Below are 19,852 nucleotides of genomic sequence, written 5' to 3'. Positions count from 1 at the left end.
GGGATATTCCCAAATATGTGAAAATGTGTTTCCTCGTGTGAAGGGGATGAGTGGTCGTCAAATGGGAGAAGAATAAGTACACATAGATGTGTTTGTTTCTTATAAAGAATACTGAGAGGTATTCTTGCTGACATTTGGACCTTCCTACTCACTCTCACTAGTACACCTCAGTGAGATCTGATTAGTCAATTAGATACAGTAGATTATTATACATACTGCCAAGTTTGTCTTGGCGCATCGTCATCAAACTGTTTTCAAGGTGCTTATTGCGACCGGAGGTCGCAGTTAACTATTTGACACCTAACCCACAACCCCCGTCACTCTGTCACGTCAATAACTCAAATCCCCATCGCTCACCCCAGGCCAGAGCCATAGAGTAAGACAGAGTTACGCAAACTCTGTTCACTTCATGGGGACAGTCCAATGGCGGCTTTTGGCCCGGCCCTACCTGGGCCCTCATCAAACCCTGTATATTCAATACACTGCCCCCGCTGCCACCCTTAGATCTCCATATATGGAGCTGACCTGTTCTGACATTCCATATCTTGATCTGACTTCATCACACCCTGTACACTCAAGATACACTCCATATATGGCCAGTGCATGCGACCCTTTGGGGCGAGGTCGCTTCTCACCTTCAGGCGTCTTACTGGTAAGTATACATTGTTTAACCCATTTTGAAAAATAGCAGATCTACAAGCTCATAGCGCGCCACCGAGTGGCGTGCTACGAGCTTGTAGGTCTGCTATTTTTTTTTAAGTCGTGAAAATGCGGCGCAAATCTTTGAATATATATTCTTTCAGATTACTTATTTCAATTTTATTTCGACGTCAGGCCTAAATGGGTTAAACAGGCAGTAGACAGACATGTACACGGATAGAAAATCCTGCAGAATGCCCATGGACGTCTGCCTTTCATAGTCCAGTGTACTTGAAGCAGAGCATATACCAGCCCTATTTGACTGACAGTACTATTCAGCCTAATCCAAGCTCTCACCAGCCACTGCGCCGCGGGTATTACACCCTGCTCCAGTTCGACAAATACCAAAAGTCTGACTCTCAAAGTTAAACTAACACTCAGGATTTTGCAGTGTAGGTCAGTTTATACCCTCTGTTCATTCAGCCGCCCGCCAGCAAAGAAACAAACAAAAACCCTCTAGGAAAGAAAACCAAGTATGAGATGAAAGTAACTTTAATTTATAACAACGTTCCTTCACAAAGCCAACATTCTGGAGCACAAATAAACATTGCTGTTGGAGTCTGTTTTACAATGAATTGCGGTCCGACTACAACCGGTGCTAGGCTAGCACCGCGCGGTTGAACAAAGTGAAGTTTGGTTGTGGCGTGGGAACACTAAAATGATCCTCCTTTCCCTGAGCACCAGCACTGTGAATAACATTACAAAGGAAACCCTCTCTAGGTGCTGCGTGTGTGTGATGATCCTACCAAAGGCATTCCCCTACTCTTCATGTAGGTTTCAAAGAGGTGATGTCGGGGAGGGGAGTTGGGGGGTGGGATAGGCGGGGTGAGGGAGTTGCTGAGATAAGAGTAGACATCAAGGGGATGTACGGCCAGAGATGGTGGAGTGCAGTGGGGGGAGGTAGAGAGGAAGGGTGAGAGTAGAGACTACATGAATCAAGATGGAAGAAGATTAAAGAGGCTGGAGGGGGGTCTCGCTGTCTGGTATTGCTCGGAGAAGAGAAGAGCGTTGGTGTGATACTCAATAACAGGACGATTGATTGTATTCTCTCGGCCTGTGTGTGGTATATGTGCGTGCGTGCGTGCGTGTGTCTGTGTGTGTGGGCATGCCTACTGTACATCAGCTTCTTTGTGCATAACAATGTAGAGTACCACCCACCTCAAACCGCTGGGAGCTGACTTTCTTGCCCTTCTTCATCCAGGTGATTCTGGGCTTGGGCTCCCCGGAAGCCAGGCACACAAAGGAGGCAACCCCGCCCGAGATGCCTGTCTGGTCCTCGGGCGATTTGACAAAACTTGGCGGACCTGAGAAAAGAAGGGAGAGGAAAGTAGAGGAGAGGTGGTTAGCGACGATTACTTAAGCAATAAGCCACGAGAGGTCTCAGGTTACCGGGTATTTTACACTGGCTGGGGGCGTAGGCAGACCCGGCGCGCAGCGGAGGGTCTTCTACCCCGCAGCCAGTGTAAAATACCCGGTAAGCTGGGGCCTCGAGTGGCTTATTGCTTTTCTAAAACGGTTACAAACATTATAGCAATATTAACCTAATAAAACTATTACATTCACAAAAGTATCTACGCTTTGCGCCACCAGAGCGAGCGAGCCAGAGCCACAACACTTCCTTGTTTTTCTCTGCAAGTAGCCTATGTGACGGGAGAATAGCGCTTGATATCTTTACGGGGCTGCCTGGAGCCACACATTCACAGTCATATGAGACGGGCGGTGCTTAGACGCCCGCACGGCATGTGTTTGTAAAGCAATGAAGTGCTCCCCTTCCCCAGTTCAGCTACAAGGCTGCAGTTTGATACAAAGTGATTGAAGGAGTGGGTTATCGGTGAGTTTACACCGGTCACGTGACGGTAACCAGCCAATCAGAATGAAGTATTGGGACTACCCGTTTTAGAAAGTATAATATAGCAAACACTATTATCATGCAGTGATTAATCAGAGCACAACAAAGGCTTACATTAACAATTACATTAACAATCCTTCACAGCCACTGTCACTGACTGCAGCTATAGTTGCATCATAGCAGATGAAGAAAAGCTGCTGCATTTGTGTGCTGCCTGCCCCTGCCTGCCTGCCTGCCCCTGCCTGCCTGCCTGCCTGCCTGCGCATCATGTCGAATTTCTCACCTTTTCTCACTGTTTCTACAACATAGTGCCTGGAAGCGGGCACATTTCCACCGTCCGTAGCTGTACTCTAATCTATTGCAAAGCGCGGGTGCTACATTCGACCTTAGGGCAAAGACGAGATAAGGACTTGCATTACCGCACGCTGCATTACTCGTACAAGGGACATATACTATAGTCAGGACTGGTTCCAAGATTAAGAAGAGAAGAGGAAAAAACACAGAGAATAAGAAATGAAGATGAGGCCAGAGCTGAATACTCGTAAGGGTTTTGTGTGTGAAGTAAAACATGACATCATCATCTAGAAATACTTGTCCATTTCCACAAAAAAAACAATCAATCAAACTAACAAAGGAGAAGAAAGTTGCAGGGTTCATACAGTAAGCCACTGTGCACAGAACAGCTAAAATCCAGAACTTATTTTAATGAATAAAACATTGTTTTAACCAATCTGTATGTGAGCTTGATGAGTGTAGACGACTTATACATTGTTCAGTGAGTGATAAAAATCACCATTTCTGATTGCTTTTAATGAGGTACAGTCCTATTCTCAGGGATAACACAGAGGCTTTTACTGTGTGTGTAAGCCACTGATGGGCGACAAACTCGCAACACTGCTACGTTCGGTGCGTAAGGACACTGCCATACACTTCATAGTCACTTTGTTGTGTAACATGATACATCTTTTAAAAAGCCCATGCTGTCCCACACCCTCCATACATAACAACTCCCCCACCCACAGTAATACATTGTACTATGTGTGCCTGGTAAACAATTCTGGTCGTGTGAATTCACATTATCTTTGTGTCTTCTGCAGAATGGTCTGCCCCAAGCCCCCGATAATGTGAATTCACATTATCTTTGTGTCTTCTGCAGACTGGTCTGCCCCAAGCCCCCCGATAATGTGAATTCACGTGACCGAGATGGTTTACCACCATGTAATCAACTCAAACCTAAAACAAGGCTGCCATGTTTAAAGAAGTTAAAGAATCAAGAGGATGCAAGAGGGTTTTATTTGTCACTCACACATACAGGTTACAGCAGTGGTGTGGCATGTTCCGTGAGCCTCTGCTAACATCATCAATACAATATGCACACGATAATAATTGAGATAACCCTGGATTCTAAGTAAGTAGTCCAACGGTTCCCGAGCCATGTGGGTCCATAGGGCACTAGGGCAGGGGCCCTATGAGCCTCCAGCGTGAGGCAGCTTGATTTACAAAACCCTCTGTTTTTGCCAGGTGCTTGAAAAGCATCCTGGCCTACATTCACTATACTACCTCTAGTAGTGAGTGACCGTAGTATACACGCAACGTGAAGCCGTGAGATGAGGCAGGGGCTGCGGCACAAAAACTGATTATATTGTAGATGTACATAAACGACAGCTTTCTGAACCTGCCAGTTATGACTCGTCATTCTTGTTTTTCCCCTTTTTAGTTGTTCTCTTGTATTTTCACAACAGTGAGAAGGTTCAAGGCCAGGGTGGTTGCTGTTGAGTCGTTGTTAGGTAAATTCACTTTTTACAACAACAACACAGGTGCTTGAGAGGACACCACGCCCAGCCATGATTCCATTACGCTTCCAACAACAACACAGAGTGCACATTTCAGCCTCACCCCACTGAGGGTTTACATGGTGGGAACAAAGAAAGATGACACGCCATGCATTCTTTTGTATTCTCCTATTTACAGTTGCAGATATGCATAGCATAGGGAAATCAAGCTGTGTAGATGTGTGGGACAACTTCCATATTACTGGCTAACCACTGCCAGATTGCGTTTAATCTCTGAATCTAGGGGGGAGGTGGGGGAATGTGTCCTTTCTTCTTTCTTGTACTTCTGCCGTTGTGGTTTGGTGTGTGTGTGTGTGTGTGTGTGGGGTGGGGGGGGATCGATATCTAGTTAACATAACATAGCACCACCGTCAGATGTGGCTGATGCTGTTGGGGGAGGTTTTTCCCTTTGATGCGCTGATGCGCTGGAAGGTAAATCACCCCAACCCCACCTACGCCTGGCGGCATCACTAATGCCACTGACGATGGGTGGAGGGGGGAGGGGGGTAGAGACGGAGAGAGAGAGAGAGTTGCATGAAGAGATAATATAAAGAGACCGAGTAAGGTGGCGACAGAGAGCGAGAGAAAAAGAGAGAGGGGGAGAGAGAGAGGCTGTCCTTGCTCTCTAGGACATCTCTGCAGCAGAGTTTCATCAGGCATTACAGCCATACACAGTTAGCCGGGTTATTGTGGTGGGTGGTGGAAATGAGTGTGTGTGTGTGTGTGTGTGTGTGTGTGTGTGTGTGTGTGTGTGTGTGTGTGTGTGTGTGTGTGTGTGTGTGTGTGTGTGTGTGTGTATGTGCGCGCACACATACATTTCGTTTTGATTGTATTGTTCCACTTTTGCTTTGGCAATGTAAACGTATGTTTTCTCATGCCAATAAAGACCTTTGAATTGAAAACATTAAGTTGCGTGACTGTGTGTGTGTGTGTGTGTGTGTGTGTGAGAGCAAACGTGCGGGTGGCAGAGTTGAGGTTCTGTGTGTATATACAGACGTGGTGTGGCTGGAGTGACAGTGGTAGCAAAGTCTATGCGATAACAGAACAACATCCTGCAGCCACGGTCTCATCCCCACTAGCGTCCAAGTAGAGACAGCACCTACAGGCCTGTCATCCAAAGAAAATACATGTAGAAATCTACCATCACAATCTCCAACTGCAGTCTAAAGCGGGTTGGATATTTATAATCTGAACAGGCTAATTCTATTAGCTATATTTATGCTAACATGCCTGAGTCAATAATGTTGGCAGATTAATCAGAGTTCTGGATTGCACCGATTATGGTTGCACGGTGGCACTTGTCAAGTCTGTAGCAGTGAGGTCCAACGGGAATTCCTTGGATGTTGTTATGCTGTCAAAAATGACTGAAAGCTAGGAGGGCCAAATAACATTCATTATTGTGATTAGTGGATTAATAACCACACCCTATGGTGGCCCCTTTCATCTGCAGCCTGTTATCAAATATACGCGTTAATGTGTTGCTTGTAGCATTATTCCTTGTGGGCCGCTGTTGTTTTGCTTTGAGACGTGTACTGTAGAGCTACTGCATTAAAGCAAAGAAATTTGCAAAATTGCAAAATGTGTCACATAACAACATGTAAAGAACTCAAGCCAACAAGTAACGTATTGACTGCTCTGCAGTGGCTAGTTGTCCACGCATGTGTTATATTAGAGTTTTCGATACAATCTGACGCATACTCATCTGACCTATCACCCTCCCTCACACTACCTTAGCATGCCTGACATTTAAATGACATTTTCTTCCTCCTGGCTTCCCCCAAGAGCTGAGGATCTGATTTGCACAGGATTGTAATAAACTTTATTTTTCTTCTCTCATTGGGCTGCAGGTGACTTCATAACAGATGCAGGGAGAAGCCTGGGAAGTTGATCTAATGACACTGCTGTGATTAGTCCTCAGCAGTGCCTGGCAGTGTGAGCGCGTGAGTGCTCACATTCTGAGCTGGATTCTTGGAATGGCTTCCAATGCCACGGTCGCCCTGAGAGACCCCATTAGCATCATCCCGATTTCTCAGAACACCTGCTAACATCTGTCCACACAGTTCCATTAACATGCACGTAGGGAGACCTAGGAATCCCCCCCTTCCCCTGCTAAGAGGGAGGAAGCTTTAAATAGTTGCATGCATCAAATTAAAAGCACATACATCCTAGTCTTGCAGTAGCAAGATTGGATAGAGTACAGACACAGTATGTCTGAGGCACAATCTTAGCCGCTCCTATACTCCTATCCTAAATAGGCTTACTGCATTTAGGCCTGGAACACAGTGTGTAGTATACAGTGTATAGCAACATAATGTTCTTTTACATTTTGGGGGGGAAAATATGACATTTTCAGAAAAGGTAGGTGAGGATTTCGAAGGCCTCTCGTCAAAATGAGTTAAGGTTTATGGGTTATGACGACACGATCATGTCACAATGACTCAGCCATAACCATATAAGGAGTTCCCAATGCAGCCATGCCCAAATATGTCCAATGTGTCGTCAGGCATCCATGGGCATGCCTATATATGGGCATGACATCAGGGATCTCCATATGGGCATAAAAGTAAAAGGGACAAGGTCTGACAGATACAGAGATCTCCATATACAGTGTAACAGTATGGGCATATCAGTCGGATCGGAGGAGCAACTTGGGTGTGAGGGCAGCAGCCTGAATTCTAGATGCGAGAGCCAGAACCTCTAGTATATCAAAATGTATATCAATGTTGCTGTCACAATACAGATTTCATGTTTGTGTGGGTTTCACAATCCATCCGGGTTGTTACGTCTAGACACCGTACAGCGACTAGGCGTAACAAATAACAATCCGGATGTTACGAATCACGATCACGTGGGCGTCATAAACGTGATGTGATTGGCGAAGAGGTCACAAATGTGATATCCAGATTTGAATGGCTAAGCTTTTCATGATGTACAACCTTGGACTTCTGCTATAGCCACCCAGCCAATCAGAGGCTTTCCTGAAATGTTCCTGGGAAAAGCCGGACATGCTTACCCATCATCTTCAGACCCTCCGTGGCAGTATTGATTTTGTCGACTAATATGACGAAAAATATGCGTCGACTAAGTTTTTTCACTGACGAAAACTAAATGAAAACCAATATGAGACTAAATATATTGGCAATTAAGTCAACAAATAAAAACTAGACTAAAATGTTAGGAAGGGACTTAGACAAGAGATCCAGTATAAGTGAAATACACAAGGCATTTTACACTCACAATGCGTGGTGCTGCGACGCATTGTGAGCTTGTAGATCTGCTATTTCCAAGTGTCAAATCTGCCATTACGACGCTATCAAGGCCTGCCAAAATATTTAATATAAATATTAAATATTTTAATCTAATATACTAAATCTACCATTAAATATAAGTAGATTTAGTCGACTAAAATTGCATGATGTTTAGTCGACGAAAACTAGAATACAACTAAAATCTTTCAAATGACTAAAACTAATTACATTTTATTCAAAAGACTATACAACTAAAACTAAATCAAAATTTGCTGTCAAAATCAACACTACTCAGTCGCTGGAATAGATATCAGACCATGTGAGACTAAACACATCACCAGCAGCAATGCATAAATGCTATCCCTTGGTTTGAAGAAAGCGTTTTAAAGGGGATCAATGTAGCATAGGGATACAATGTCCCTCGCTGAGCCCTACAGCGATTAATCCTCTTAAACAAGTTCCCATATCTCCCCCACTGGATTTTGATTGTTGACCTTTGACTTCAGGGCCGGCAAAATTTGGAGCTGTCAATGTCCACTAATCCACATCTCGCTGAGCACACGATCACAAAACACAGCTTTCAGAGGCAGCCCGCTGCGACCCTGAAGTGCCTGACTCTGCGGACCGGACGGGGGTTAATGCTGGATCTTACATGCTGCAGCCGAAAGGGCAGCAACGTTTATTCCAACAGCAAAACTCTGCAGAGTTAATTTTCCTCCATCAGTTCTGCCTCTTGCTGGCAGTAGAGGATCTTTTTCTGGCAGCAGAGGATATCAAGCCAGTGGGGTTTTGTCAGCGCTTTTCTCAGAGCGGCAAAATCCAGACTTGGCTGTTGTTTTTTTTCTCCCCCACCCCTGTCTGCCACTGTCCCATTTTCCTGACTGTCAGACATGCCGCTGTCACATGAAACACAATGGCGGCGATGAGTAGGCTAGTCCCCCTCCTCTCTGCTAGCTCCTGCCAGTAGGGAGTTGTACTCCAACGTGTTTGATTTCTCACATTCACCACTACAAATTTGACACCATTCCTCTTTTTGGTTCCACCTCTCGCCTGGCAAAGGAACTCTGCAACATCACCCAACCCGTTAAGGCACAGTGTTGAATGCAAAGGGGTCATTGCCTCAGGGCTCGAAGGTTATCCACTAGCCGATATCACCGCATTCACAAGTGGGTGTGTTTTCTCACACACCCACAGGCCCTCTTGTTTGCTTCTCAGATCAGATAGTTTGCGGGTCGAGCGATCGACAAATCTGCATAGATTCCTGGGTTAGATGACATTAGTCTATAGAACAGCCGCTGGTTGTGGCGTGCATGCATGGGGGAGGGGCGGCAGGAGGCTTCTCCCAGGTTCACTTGATGCCTGCGGCAGCGACTTGTGAGTTCAGAGGTTATTGGCATGTTGAAAGGCATGGGAGTTCTTGACCTCGCCAAGTTACTCTCGTGTTGCAATAGCCCTTTTCGTCTTAACCAAACAAATGGAGGTGTTGGAACAGGTGACCGGGAACATAATGTCAACATACATATTGCCCTGTGACCTTTCCCATCATGCATCTGTTGACACCGAGGACAGGACGAGGTGATGAACGAGTGTTTGCATGAGGAAGAAGCCAGCAGAAGATGTGTCATATTACAGCCATTGTGCAAAGGGGCAAGTGCAGGGGTCATGTTTTAGGAGGATAGATAAAAAAAAGGAAAGAGGTTTACTACAATATTTATCATTATATTGTTTTATTATGCCGCTTGGCCAAACTCCAGCCACTATGGGTGCGATGGCATTTTTCCCAGACAGTAATACAGTGTTCACATCCACCTTGACAGGAGCCTCGGAGAAAGAGGCTTGTAATGAATGCAGACACAGCAGGAAGTCTGGGCTAAATGACAGTGTTGTTGAGCATCTGCACGGCCGCCCATGGAGAGCTGTTCTGGTGAACAGAGTATCAGGGATCGATATGCACGAGGCAGAGTGCAAACCATTAATTCTTATTAATAATGGATTAGCAAGTTATCATTTTCACGAGCACACTTAGTGGAAATTTGTCCGCCGGTATCAGCACTGGTTGTTTTAATGGAACACTTCCATTAAAGCCTTTTCAGGCCATTAGCAGGCAACTTGCTCACAATTAATTCCACATAAAGCTGCCTCCTTTGCAAGTTATTTACCACGATAAAGTCAACTGCACTTCAGGCTGTTTGTTTAAACCAATAAACATCATGTTTGCGACTGTCTTTGTTTCTGTTTTGCAGCTGAGCATTATAAGCATGTCGTTCTTGTTTTACAAATTGTGTTGCAAATAACAAACACCTCTCAGAGTGCATGCAAATTAGGGAAGACCTGAATCTAAATCATTCACCACTATCACTACGAGAAGATATAATGCCATCGTTAAACTGGATCTATGTATAATCCATCAAATAATCTATTTTATGGAGTGATGTCTGTAACCTCATGCAAACCTTTGATACAGCTTTATCTCCATCTCATGGAGATGTTTGACGCAAAAAGGGAATTACACCTATTGAAGGAGGAGGAGGGTAGAGAAACAATTAATAGAAAGAAAGTCAGAAACATCAAACTTTCAATCCATCTCTGGATCATGAAGAAAGGCTTTCTATCTGGCCTTCCAGCCTTCTGTGAATTATTCACGACAGTGGAGAAGAACATAAACTCTGAGTGCAATTACCCATCGCTCCTCTCCTCCCAGTGTGAGCAACATTTATGTAATGACTTTCATCTTCACAAGCTCATTATGAAACCAGAGAAGTGTCTCACAAGACGCAACCCCGCCCTTGTGCTTCTGCCACTGACTATGCCATCATCGTGTTGAGGCAGTGAAAGAGAATGTTTCCAATACGCTTTGGTGACGTTGTGCGGGTTAGGGAGCGTTGGGAAAACGAGTTGTTTAAAAAACGGATAAACGCTCCTTTGTGGACCTTTTTGATGGCAAGGACGTGGGCCCTAGACGGTAATGAGTGGGCTGAGTGGTATCACATGATAGAGAAGCCTGAGGTTTTGCATTACTTGCGGTATTTAAACTGGCGCCCGCCCTGTCTATTCTGGCGTGACTCATTACCTGTGGCTTCTCCTGTCATCCCCATGGTTAAGGCGGCGAGTTTAAAAGGGAGAGGAAAGACAAAGGCAGACACTTAGGAGGACAATCTCTTCAAACACCGTCTCCATTGTTTGAGAGCAGAACAACAATCACCTGCATTGTTAAATCTCATAAGATCACGTAAGTGGCCATTTTGAGAGAAATAACAAGGGTACCGCAGTGAGGGTGAGCAATAAGGACTAATGATTTTCCCATCGTAAAGCTAACCGCCTCAGCACAAAGTGCAATCATTTGTTGTTTGGGGAATAACGGTGTCAAAGAACAACTGAGGTAGAGAATGCCCTACAAAATATATTCTTATTTTCACTCTCCAGTGAACTGGGGTCGGGGGGGGTCTAATGTATATATATGGGCCTATCCTACAAAACAAAGTCATTAATGTTCACAGTGAAGTGTAGACCTCATCTAAACAACCCCTGGGCGACATACAGAGTCATACTCAATGTTCATTTAGATTATTTATGATAAATGAGCTCATTAAATATGAGAGCTACTTTTCCATTTCACACAGTGAAGGACACCCAACTGCTGACATCTGAAGATCTTTGTGAGCACAGAAACTCAACAGCGGGACCACTTGAATGCAAAACTAAATATGAAAAGGGACAGAAAACTTTCATTTTGAATATGGTTTGAATATGTATGCTGCTGCCTGGAGGCCTTTGTGATGCAAATGATGACTAGTCTGTAAAAAGTGTCTGTTAGGAGAATGAAGGGAGTTGCTGGGGGGCTTAGTTAAAGGCCAGCGGTCACCTTGGCTCGGCCTCTGTCATTGATCGACTGGTGTAGGGGAAATGCTAAGTGTTCCCCAGAGGGGGTGGGTGGTGGGTATTAAGGAGCAGTGAAAGGAGTGGAGAAGTGAGTAAAGGCTCGGGGGGCTCCGCTGCAGATGTGGCTCCCAGTCCACTCAGAGACCCTACTTTGGGGTTACGTCATCATCAGTCACCCCGTGACCCTGTTCGACCCCAGTAACCTCATTAGTTATCCTCCCCTAGATTAGTACTTCCGTGGAGACCCGCCCCCTACATTTTCTGACATAAGGGGGGCAACAGACAGCTTCTGGCTTAACTGGCATCCACAGGCACTTTATCTGTGGCTTTGCTTTGGATTTCGAATCTTGCAGGAGTCTAGGTGGATCTGTGCGCACAAGATAGATCCCTCTTGAGAGCTAGCTGAGTTTATATATGCTGTGCCGTGTCCACAGGCTGTATGTACATTTAAATGCCTGTAAATGTGCCTTAGACTTAGAGGACTCTCAATGAGTAAACAATATACATAGTCATACTACATAGTGTGCCGTGGTAACATGTCCAGGGTTCGGGAAGTACCACTGATGCTCTGTAAACATTTTATGGTGGAAGGCGAAAATAAACCTCCCAAAAACAGTGGCGAAGAGTGGGACATCAATAATCCATGAGACATTTTCTCCTCTTTTTGAGGAGTGCTTGGCCGGAATTACTTTTGTGATTATTTGATTTGACGGAATGAGAATGTGATGTATGATGACGTATGATGTTGAGACTTGAGAGCGCCCCTCACTTCACACGATCGTGTGTAACTGATCCTCATATTACGGTATGCTATAGTGTTTCTTTGTAACTAGGTTCCATGTAAGGGTATGTTTTATATGTCAGGACAGATCCTCTCATACATGTAAAGTGGCCAGTATTTCCATAATGAGAGAATTTAAATGTCCTGGATGATGATTACTTCATCTGCCCTTTGTGGAAGGACACCACTGCATCGTGTCATCTGATGCCAGCAGCGCTCAATTCAGGCCACAGCAGAAGGGTGTCAGCGACTGCTTTTGGCTCTGCTCTTGAGCTTCCTAATTAAACTATTAATCTCAGATCATTAACCTCTGTCGACCCCTTCTTCTCATTTCGCCGTTCTGACTCGTCAGGGTGGCACGTGAAAGATTCTCTCCTTTGTTCCCTTCTGTTTCTGCTGTTTTCCTTCATCACCCCCACCCCCCTCCCCTCCCCCCATACACAGATGCCCCTTCCCCAGTTCCCCTATTGTATTTCGTTGTGTATTGTGTTGAATGTCCTAGTATTTCAGACCTCAAGCACCCACCACCCCATGTGTCTGCGTGATGGCTGTGGACCACAGCTGTGTGCTAACTGCTAACAGCATTACTCTCCAAGTGGTTCTCCAAGGTGGATATGGTTACTTTTAATTAAAAAAGAATCAATTTCCATCCCGTCAATTTTCTTTTTTTGAACCGGGTGACCATATGGACACTTAAAAACACAATCTAATTTAGAGGCCTCCATCCTACACACCACTCCTCTCCATACCCCCCCCCCCCCCCCTACCAGCAGCACTCCAGTCTGAGGTCAAACAATGCATAATCAATTTAGAAAATGGCTTGTAGTCTACACAGAGTATATTATGCCATCTACTTCAGAAATACCTTTTGGATGGTAATTGTTTTTTATTGTAGCCATTAGAATAGGTATAGCCCCAGTGGGAAACAAGCGTGGCTAGTTAGTACCATGTTCTAACCATGGAGCAATTACCTCTAAGGCTAAGTATTCACAATTCATTTGGTTTGCAGGCCAAAGGGTTGACACCGTGGGTTCAGTAGAGACACTTTAACCTTATCAAACTAATTAGGATGCTGGCAGTAATCCGTCTGCCTCAGGGGGCGGGGGGGCACACAGAGTCAACCGCGGTCTCACCGAGGGTTCACATGAAAAGCCACCCAAGATTAGAACGCAAGAGGGAGAGAGAGACATACATCAAAAGTGCATTAAAGCGAATGAAATAACTCACAATGACAGCACAACAAAAAGATAACCATTACATTTAAGTGCTGGATGTGTGTGACTTTGAAGCTGTCCTTGTTGGGGAGGTGGTCTATTGTGTATGAGGAGGCCATATAGAGGGCTGCTTGATTAGGCCGGGCTCCCCGGGGATCGATGGGACGTCTGAGATCAGCACTCGGAGTAATCACAATGTATTGTGGGACTAGTCTATGGCGATACAGGAATGATGTCATAGGGCCATACTATTGATGCTGGTGGTGGGTGCACTGGGTGGGAGAGGGGTGTCTTTCACGCCCATTTGATCCGTGTCTGATCAATAGCGCTAGCTGAACGGTTATAGCAATAATACAGGTAGAAGGATTGCAGCAATACTAAGTACGTCACCTTTCATGCAGGGGCAGCCAAAAGCAATAAGGCATATGGCCTAGCACGCACAGGCTGACCATGAACACTGTGTACCGGAACACATGTCATCCATGATAGACCGTCATAAAGACCCTGTTTGGGCCTATATTATTCTCATGAACTGCAGGACACCAGAATAACTATTATCCTATTATCTATTTATAACCATCCAATGTAAGAAAAACGAACTGCTGCACGCTGTAAATATAAAAGCTGGCGTATTGCATCCGTAAGAGACGAAGACTGAGTTTGTTGGGAGATCATATAGTAAGCTGCTATCGGTAGACAGAATCCCAGTAATCAGAACCTTGCCAGGCGCCCCACCCAAAAAAAAAAGGGAAAAAAAATCTGTCTGCAATGTGCTCTGTAATTCAGGGGAATCGCAAAGCAGGACTATCATATTCGCATAACGGAGAGCCATACAAATTACAGGCAACAAATGTGCACAACCCCGCCATTTGTGGTAGCTGCCCACCTCCCCCTTCTGCTGCTGTCTTATTTTAATTCTATGTCTGTTTGCACTACAGTCTAGGTAATAGTAGGTTTGGGCCTGTTCCCAGGGAGGCTGGCATTAACATACAACTGTAGGTTAAACGATGCAGCACTGGTCATTCTTCTAATGAGCCAGCTTCGCTAACAAAGACAGCCTTATCTTCTGCGCATAGTGCAATCTGCCAGTTCCTCTCTCGTTTGCTTATTGCTGGCTCAGTGTTTGGGTGTCCTTTCACAGAATTGCCAGTGCCAGTTTGTCGCTGCACAGACAATCTCTGTCTGTTAATTAAAAGGCCTGACAGTCTTTTTATCCGTAAATATGATTACTGTAATTAAGGACCAAAGGGGTCTTGCCCTAGTTGGAGACAGAAAGGCGTACAGTACGAAGACGAGATACACATGAAGAGGACAGAAAGTCCACACTGAAGCCCCTCCACATAGACTAGACATTATGAAAATACATTTGGTTTGGTAAATCTAGTTGGTAAATAAATCTCTGTCCTTTCAAAAGATGGCTGAAAACACTGCATGGTACTAGATTTCTGAGGGGTGCTAGCCCATCCTATGCACAGCTTGGTGTTTGCGTGTATGAGAACGGAATGTGCTCAGCTGATTGGCTGAGCACGGAATGTGATGTATGAGGATGTATGATGATAAGAGCACCCCCTTTTTTTTTACATTACATTATGTATGTTTTTTCCAGACTATGTCAATTAAAAACATAACAAAAACCAGTAGTATAAAACTATGCTCTATGCTGCAAGGTCATGCTGGTGCTGATGCCGTGTTAAAATACGGAGAGTACAGGCACAGACAGGAAAAGAGTGATGGTGCTGGGAGAGAAGTGCAAGAATAAGGCAAAGGGTAAAACATAACCAATCCATACCGGCCCTTGGCGTACAGGGGTTGGGCCTGGAGGATGGTTGTGGTGGTGGGGGGGGTCTAATTGAATTACAGTGACCCTGTGACAGCGCCGTAGCTGAGGTCATGTGTTGAATTAATTTTGTCCCTGACCCTGTCTTCCTTGTGGCCGCTCCAGAGGCCCGCGGGACCCCAGCAACAGTGACACATCTTTTTTCCGAGTGCCGTCTTGCAGTTGCAACGTTCATTCAAATCGACAGCGGGGCACAGGGGCCAATGAGAGCGCTTCACTGCATTCACTATATTCGTCTTTTCACTAGAAATTCTGCATCTCAGGTTAAAAAAAATACATTCACTATATATTTTCATATCGGATATTGCAGTGCTAAAAGTGAGTGGGAAACTGAACAGCATGAGTTCTTTCTTTGCTCCCTAAATATCCAACAATGTAGCTAATAATAGCTATACAAAAATGACAGGCACTTAGAGGAGCAGCAAGGGATATACTGTAGTCTTGTAACTGGTCATAAAATATGCATGTATGACAAGTTATTTTCAAATGAAGTCTGACAAACCACACTATCTACTATATTACCATTCGTTACTCAAAATAATTTGGTAGATAAAACCATCGAGCAACGGTAATGCCACTGAAATATGAATGGAGGAGTTGTCATTTACTTACTGTCAGCCTGAGAGGAGAACACCATGTAGCTGAGTAGAAGTAGGAACGGCGCCGCCCCTCTGGGCAGGAGGGGCACTGACAGGTGAATGTTAGGCACCATGTTCCAGGTTGGCACTGCTTCCTCCCGCCCCCCCAACTAGACACTTCCCAATGTCACACGATCAAAGACTAACACCTAGGAAGAGAAAACAGAAGGGGGAAAATATATACAATATTAGGATAACAATTCACAATTTATGCATTTAGGAAATTCTAATAGTAGTCTAAAAAACCACTGGCTCCCAAAGAGGGATCCATGGCATCAACAAGTTCACAAAGCGCTATGATGCACTGAACTTGTAGATCTTCTATTTTTGAAGACTTTTGATAAATCTTGACAAAATGTTTACAAATCCTTTTATATGGGGCACAGGCACAATATACTTTAGAATAGGGGTCTGTCCGCAGCCAAATACATTGGGGTTCCTTTATGAAAATGTTTGAGAACAGATTGTCTAAACAACATCTAGATCTAGCTAAATTACATATTGGACAAGCAAACAGAATATATCCCTATCTAAATAATATGTAAGTGAACAACCAAGATATATTCTGCATAGTATAAGTAATAAATATAGAGTTCTTTCTACGTGCTACATCCTACCGGGGAAACTCCCCCCTGGCAGGTGGTAATTAAGAAGCGGCCTGCTCACTCCTCAGTCATGCCTTGAAAGAAGCATTGGCAGATTGGAGAGTAGCACCCAGGATTATAGTTTAGGCAATTGGCAATGGGTTAAAAATGGGTTCCAAAAATTGTGAGATAAAAACATATATATAATTATAAAAGAAGGTAAGCATCATAACAACAATCAAAAGCAAGATATGTCACCCGGACAGTTAGCTCAACCGTCTAGGCACCTAGGCTGTCAAGCCAGCCAAACGGTATGCCACGGGTTCGACTCCCGAGCCCGATGGCCTTTGTCGCGTGCCACTCCCCATCTCTCTCCCCCTTTCCTGAGTGTCCTAACCGTGCGTCACCAGACTTTCCACCTTAAGGCTTTCCATGGAGTTATAGAGGCGTTCCACCTTACCCGCCCAACTCTGTGTATGATTGGCTTACCCTGGAATGTTACCCTATGTTGACCAATCATCATCGTTATGATGACTTTGATGATCACATTACGTAACGTGGGTAACTCACCCATTGAAAACACAGTAACTATAATGGCATTACTGAATGGGAAAGAGGAAAGAGACCACAAAAAGTAGTTCCGTTACGTAAGGTAACTCGTTAGTAACTAGTCACAACACTCAAAACACTCAAAAACGTCAAAAACATATATATATATATATATATATATATATATATATATATATATATAAAAAAAGCAAGATATTTCATAACCAAGTCGTGGAGTAAAAACTAAAATGCAATGCTCTGCTAAATATGAGAGAACAGATCTGCAGAGGTGAATATCTTTGTGTCGTCTCTGAAGAGAAAAAGAAAAGTGGCACACATTTGCATTAGGAAGCAAATGTGTGGTACGCCGATACAAAATAAATAATACTGGAATATAAGGTGAGGTCAGGACAGAGGAATGACACCAACCAACGCGTCATCATTACAAAAGAGATTGCCACGAAAACAAGGGGACCTCTCGAGAGGCCGGGACGGAGTCCCCGGGGACCAACGCCCACGTAATGTTCCCCATTAAGATATTGAAACACTGCCTTCCAGATGGGCTCAAATCATGCAAAGTGCTGTGATCTCACCAAATGACAACACGCAACACTTAGCACGCACACAACATACCTCTCCCGAGGGAGATATGGTTGGTTGGTAAAGTGGTTGCAGGTGTTGGACAAATTAACCATGATTAACCAAGCTCTTGAACGAACAGGATGGCTACACTGTCTGAACACAGGCCGACACTCTCCAGTGAAGGCTGTCTTAAAACAAAATCACAAAAGCAGCAATATTTTATCTTTTTATGAGATTTGGGATGGGAAGGAGTGGGCCACGTGGGGCACATTAACTCCTTCACTGTCTAAACGGCCAGCTTGATACTCTAGAATGAATGTCATCTTAAAATAAAAATGACAAAAGCTTTCATAAGATTTATAATCGAGAGCTGGGTTAATGTATTATTTAGGTCCAAGTTAATTATGGCTTACACAGCCCATGAACGGAGAAGATATACAGCTTACTTATTACACTGAATAGAAAAAAAATATTTTATTAGATGTAGACCAGCATTTATATGACATGGCATTAGAATGGCTTCATAAGATAACTGAACTTACGGTCAGAACTGCACACTAAGGGCGAAGAAAATTGCACCCTGAAAAGCCTGACCATGCAACCAAATAAATTGCACAACATTTCTCATCCACATGCTGTTGCCCATAGCCATCTGTGTAATCAAATGTTTTTTTAAAGCAAAGCTATATGGTATGGAACAATATCTCTCTATACTTTGACTTAAAACGATAGCACCATGAAGGTTCCAGAGAGAAAACAACACAACAAAAGAACAAAACACTAAAGAGAAAAGTTTGAGAAGTAGTGGTAGTGTGTGGGTCAACTTTAGTCTTCAAGGGCTCCCTCACAACGTTTCAGTATAAAGCTTTCACAGGAGGTCGATTGCAATTGAATTAAAAGTTTTCCAGCTCCAACTCTGTTCTATCTCACCGAGTGTGAACAGTGCTGATCGCAGATATTTTGTGCTAACAGAAACAAGGCGGCTACTAACAATGTGAAATATCTCGAGGCCTGGTGGGAGGCCAGCTGAACTCTACTATATACAGTTTAGCTAAATAAGGTGCCAGAGAAACAATGCCTCCAGTACCAGTTGAGAGGAGAACAAAAAGAAGCAAACCTCCTTTCTTAAGCTTGTGGAGGTGTTAAGCAGGCCATTACTCATGTGGCTATTTCAATACACAGAGACACAACGTCTTCCACCTCCCAGCACAGGCACGTACCATGTAAACAAATCAATTAAATTCAATTCAATTGAGCTTTATTGGCATGAGAAAACATATGTTTACATTGCCAAAGCAAGTGTGAAAATACATAATAATCAGTTTAAAATTGGGAAAGAAGTATATACAGTTGGAGGGGGTACAGCATTTTGTAAACAGAGCTTTGTCACATTGCCTCGTGTAGCCAGAGAACTATTCCACAATCTTCGAATGCTATAGAGAGTCTGGAACTACACCTTCCGAAATCCGAGTAAGGAAGCTGGCATTTCCGTTAACGGAAATATATTTTAAAATATCTTTACATATATGTTTTTAATATACATCTCTGCTAAGCTATATAAGTTATATATGCTTAAATGATATTAATTTACATTTTTTTGCAGTCACTTTGGGACAAATACCAGCATTTTCTTTCAAGACTATTTAAATAGTATACAAACCAAAAACTCAGATTTAAGATGTGTTTAGAGGTAGCAGCTCCGTTTACATGTACAGTAGGTCTACTTGGTACAGATAGTAGTCATTAGGGTGGTTGTATTCCATTAGCTAACCTTCTTTTGTCACAACAGTTCACAAAGCTTGCTGCTGAGTTTGCACATTGTTGTATTTCTCCCAATAGGTGTACATGCAAACACACACACACACACACTTTATAAGCCAGGTCCAAGGAAAACACAGGACTATGAGAGAGAGAGAGAGAGAGAGAGAGAGAGAGAGAGAGAGAGATTTTAACGAGGCAAACCAAAAATTCAAAAGTTCTTTCTGTCTGAATGCTCTTTTAATCTCCTCTGACAAGTTGCCTAGCGAGGAAAATAAGTCGAGGGATGGGGAACGGGAGATGATGTGAGGAAACGTTGTGAGCCACGGTGTCGAAATTGTAACGTTTCGCTGTGGCACGTCTGAAGACAAGTGCTGTCAGTGGCTAGCACCTCGTCACTCT

At 44.0% G+C, this 19,852-nt stretch overlaps 1 protein-coding gene across 6 annotated transcripts in view; it reads right to left on the bottom strand.

Moving 5' to 3' along the window:
* The window catches only part of ptprfb (protein tyrosine phosphatase receptor type Fb), a 194,967-nt gene that overhangs the window by 109,029 nt on the left and 66,086 nt on the right, over positions 1 to 19,852 (bottom strand). For all 6 annotated transcript variants that reach the window (XM_080777291.1, XM_080777295.1, XM_080777294.1 and 3 more), the window contains 2 exons: positions 15,952 to 16,126; positions 1,858 to 2,003 (listed from right to left, as the gene is read on the bottom strand). In XM_080777291.1, coding sequence (XP_080633417.1) covers positions 1,858 to 2,003; positions 15,952 to 16,051 — 246 coding nt within the window. In that variant the 5' untranslated portion in view covers positions 16,052 to 16,126. The remainder of the gene's footprint in view (positions 1 to 1,857; positions 2,004 to 15,951; positions 16,127 to 19,852) is intronic.

The sequence above is a fragment of the Protomyctophum bolini genome, assembly GCF_963924005.1.
Source record: "Protomyctophum bolini genome assembly, chromosome: 12".
Lineage (NCBI taxonomy): Eukaryota > Metazoa > Chordata > Actinopteri > Myctophiformes > Myctophidae > Protomyctophum > Protomyctophum bolini.
Note: the sequence above shows the minus strand (reverse complement) of the source record. Positions and strands in the feature narration are given on the sequence as shown.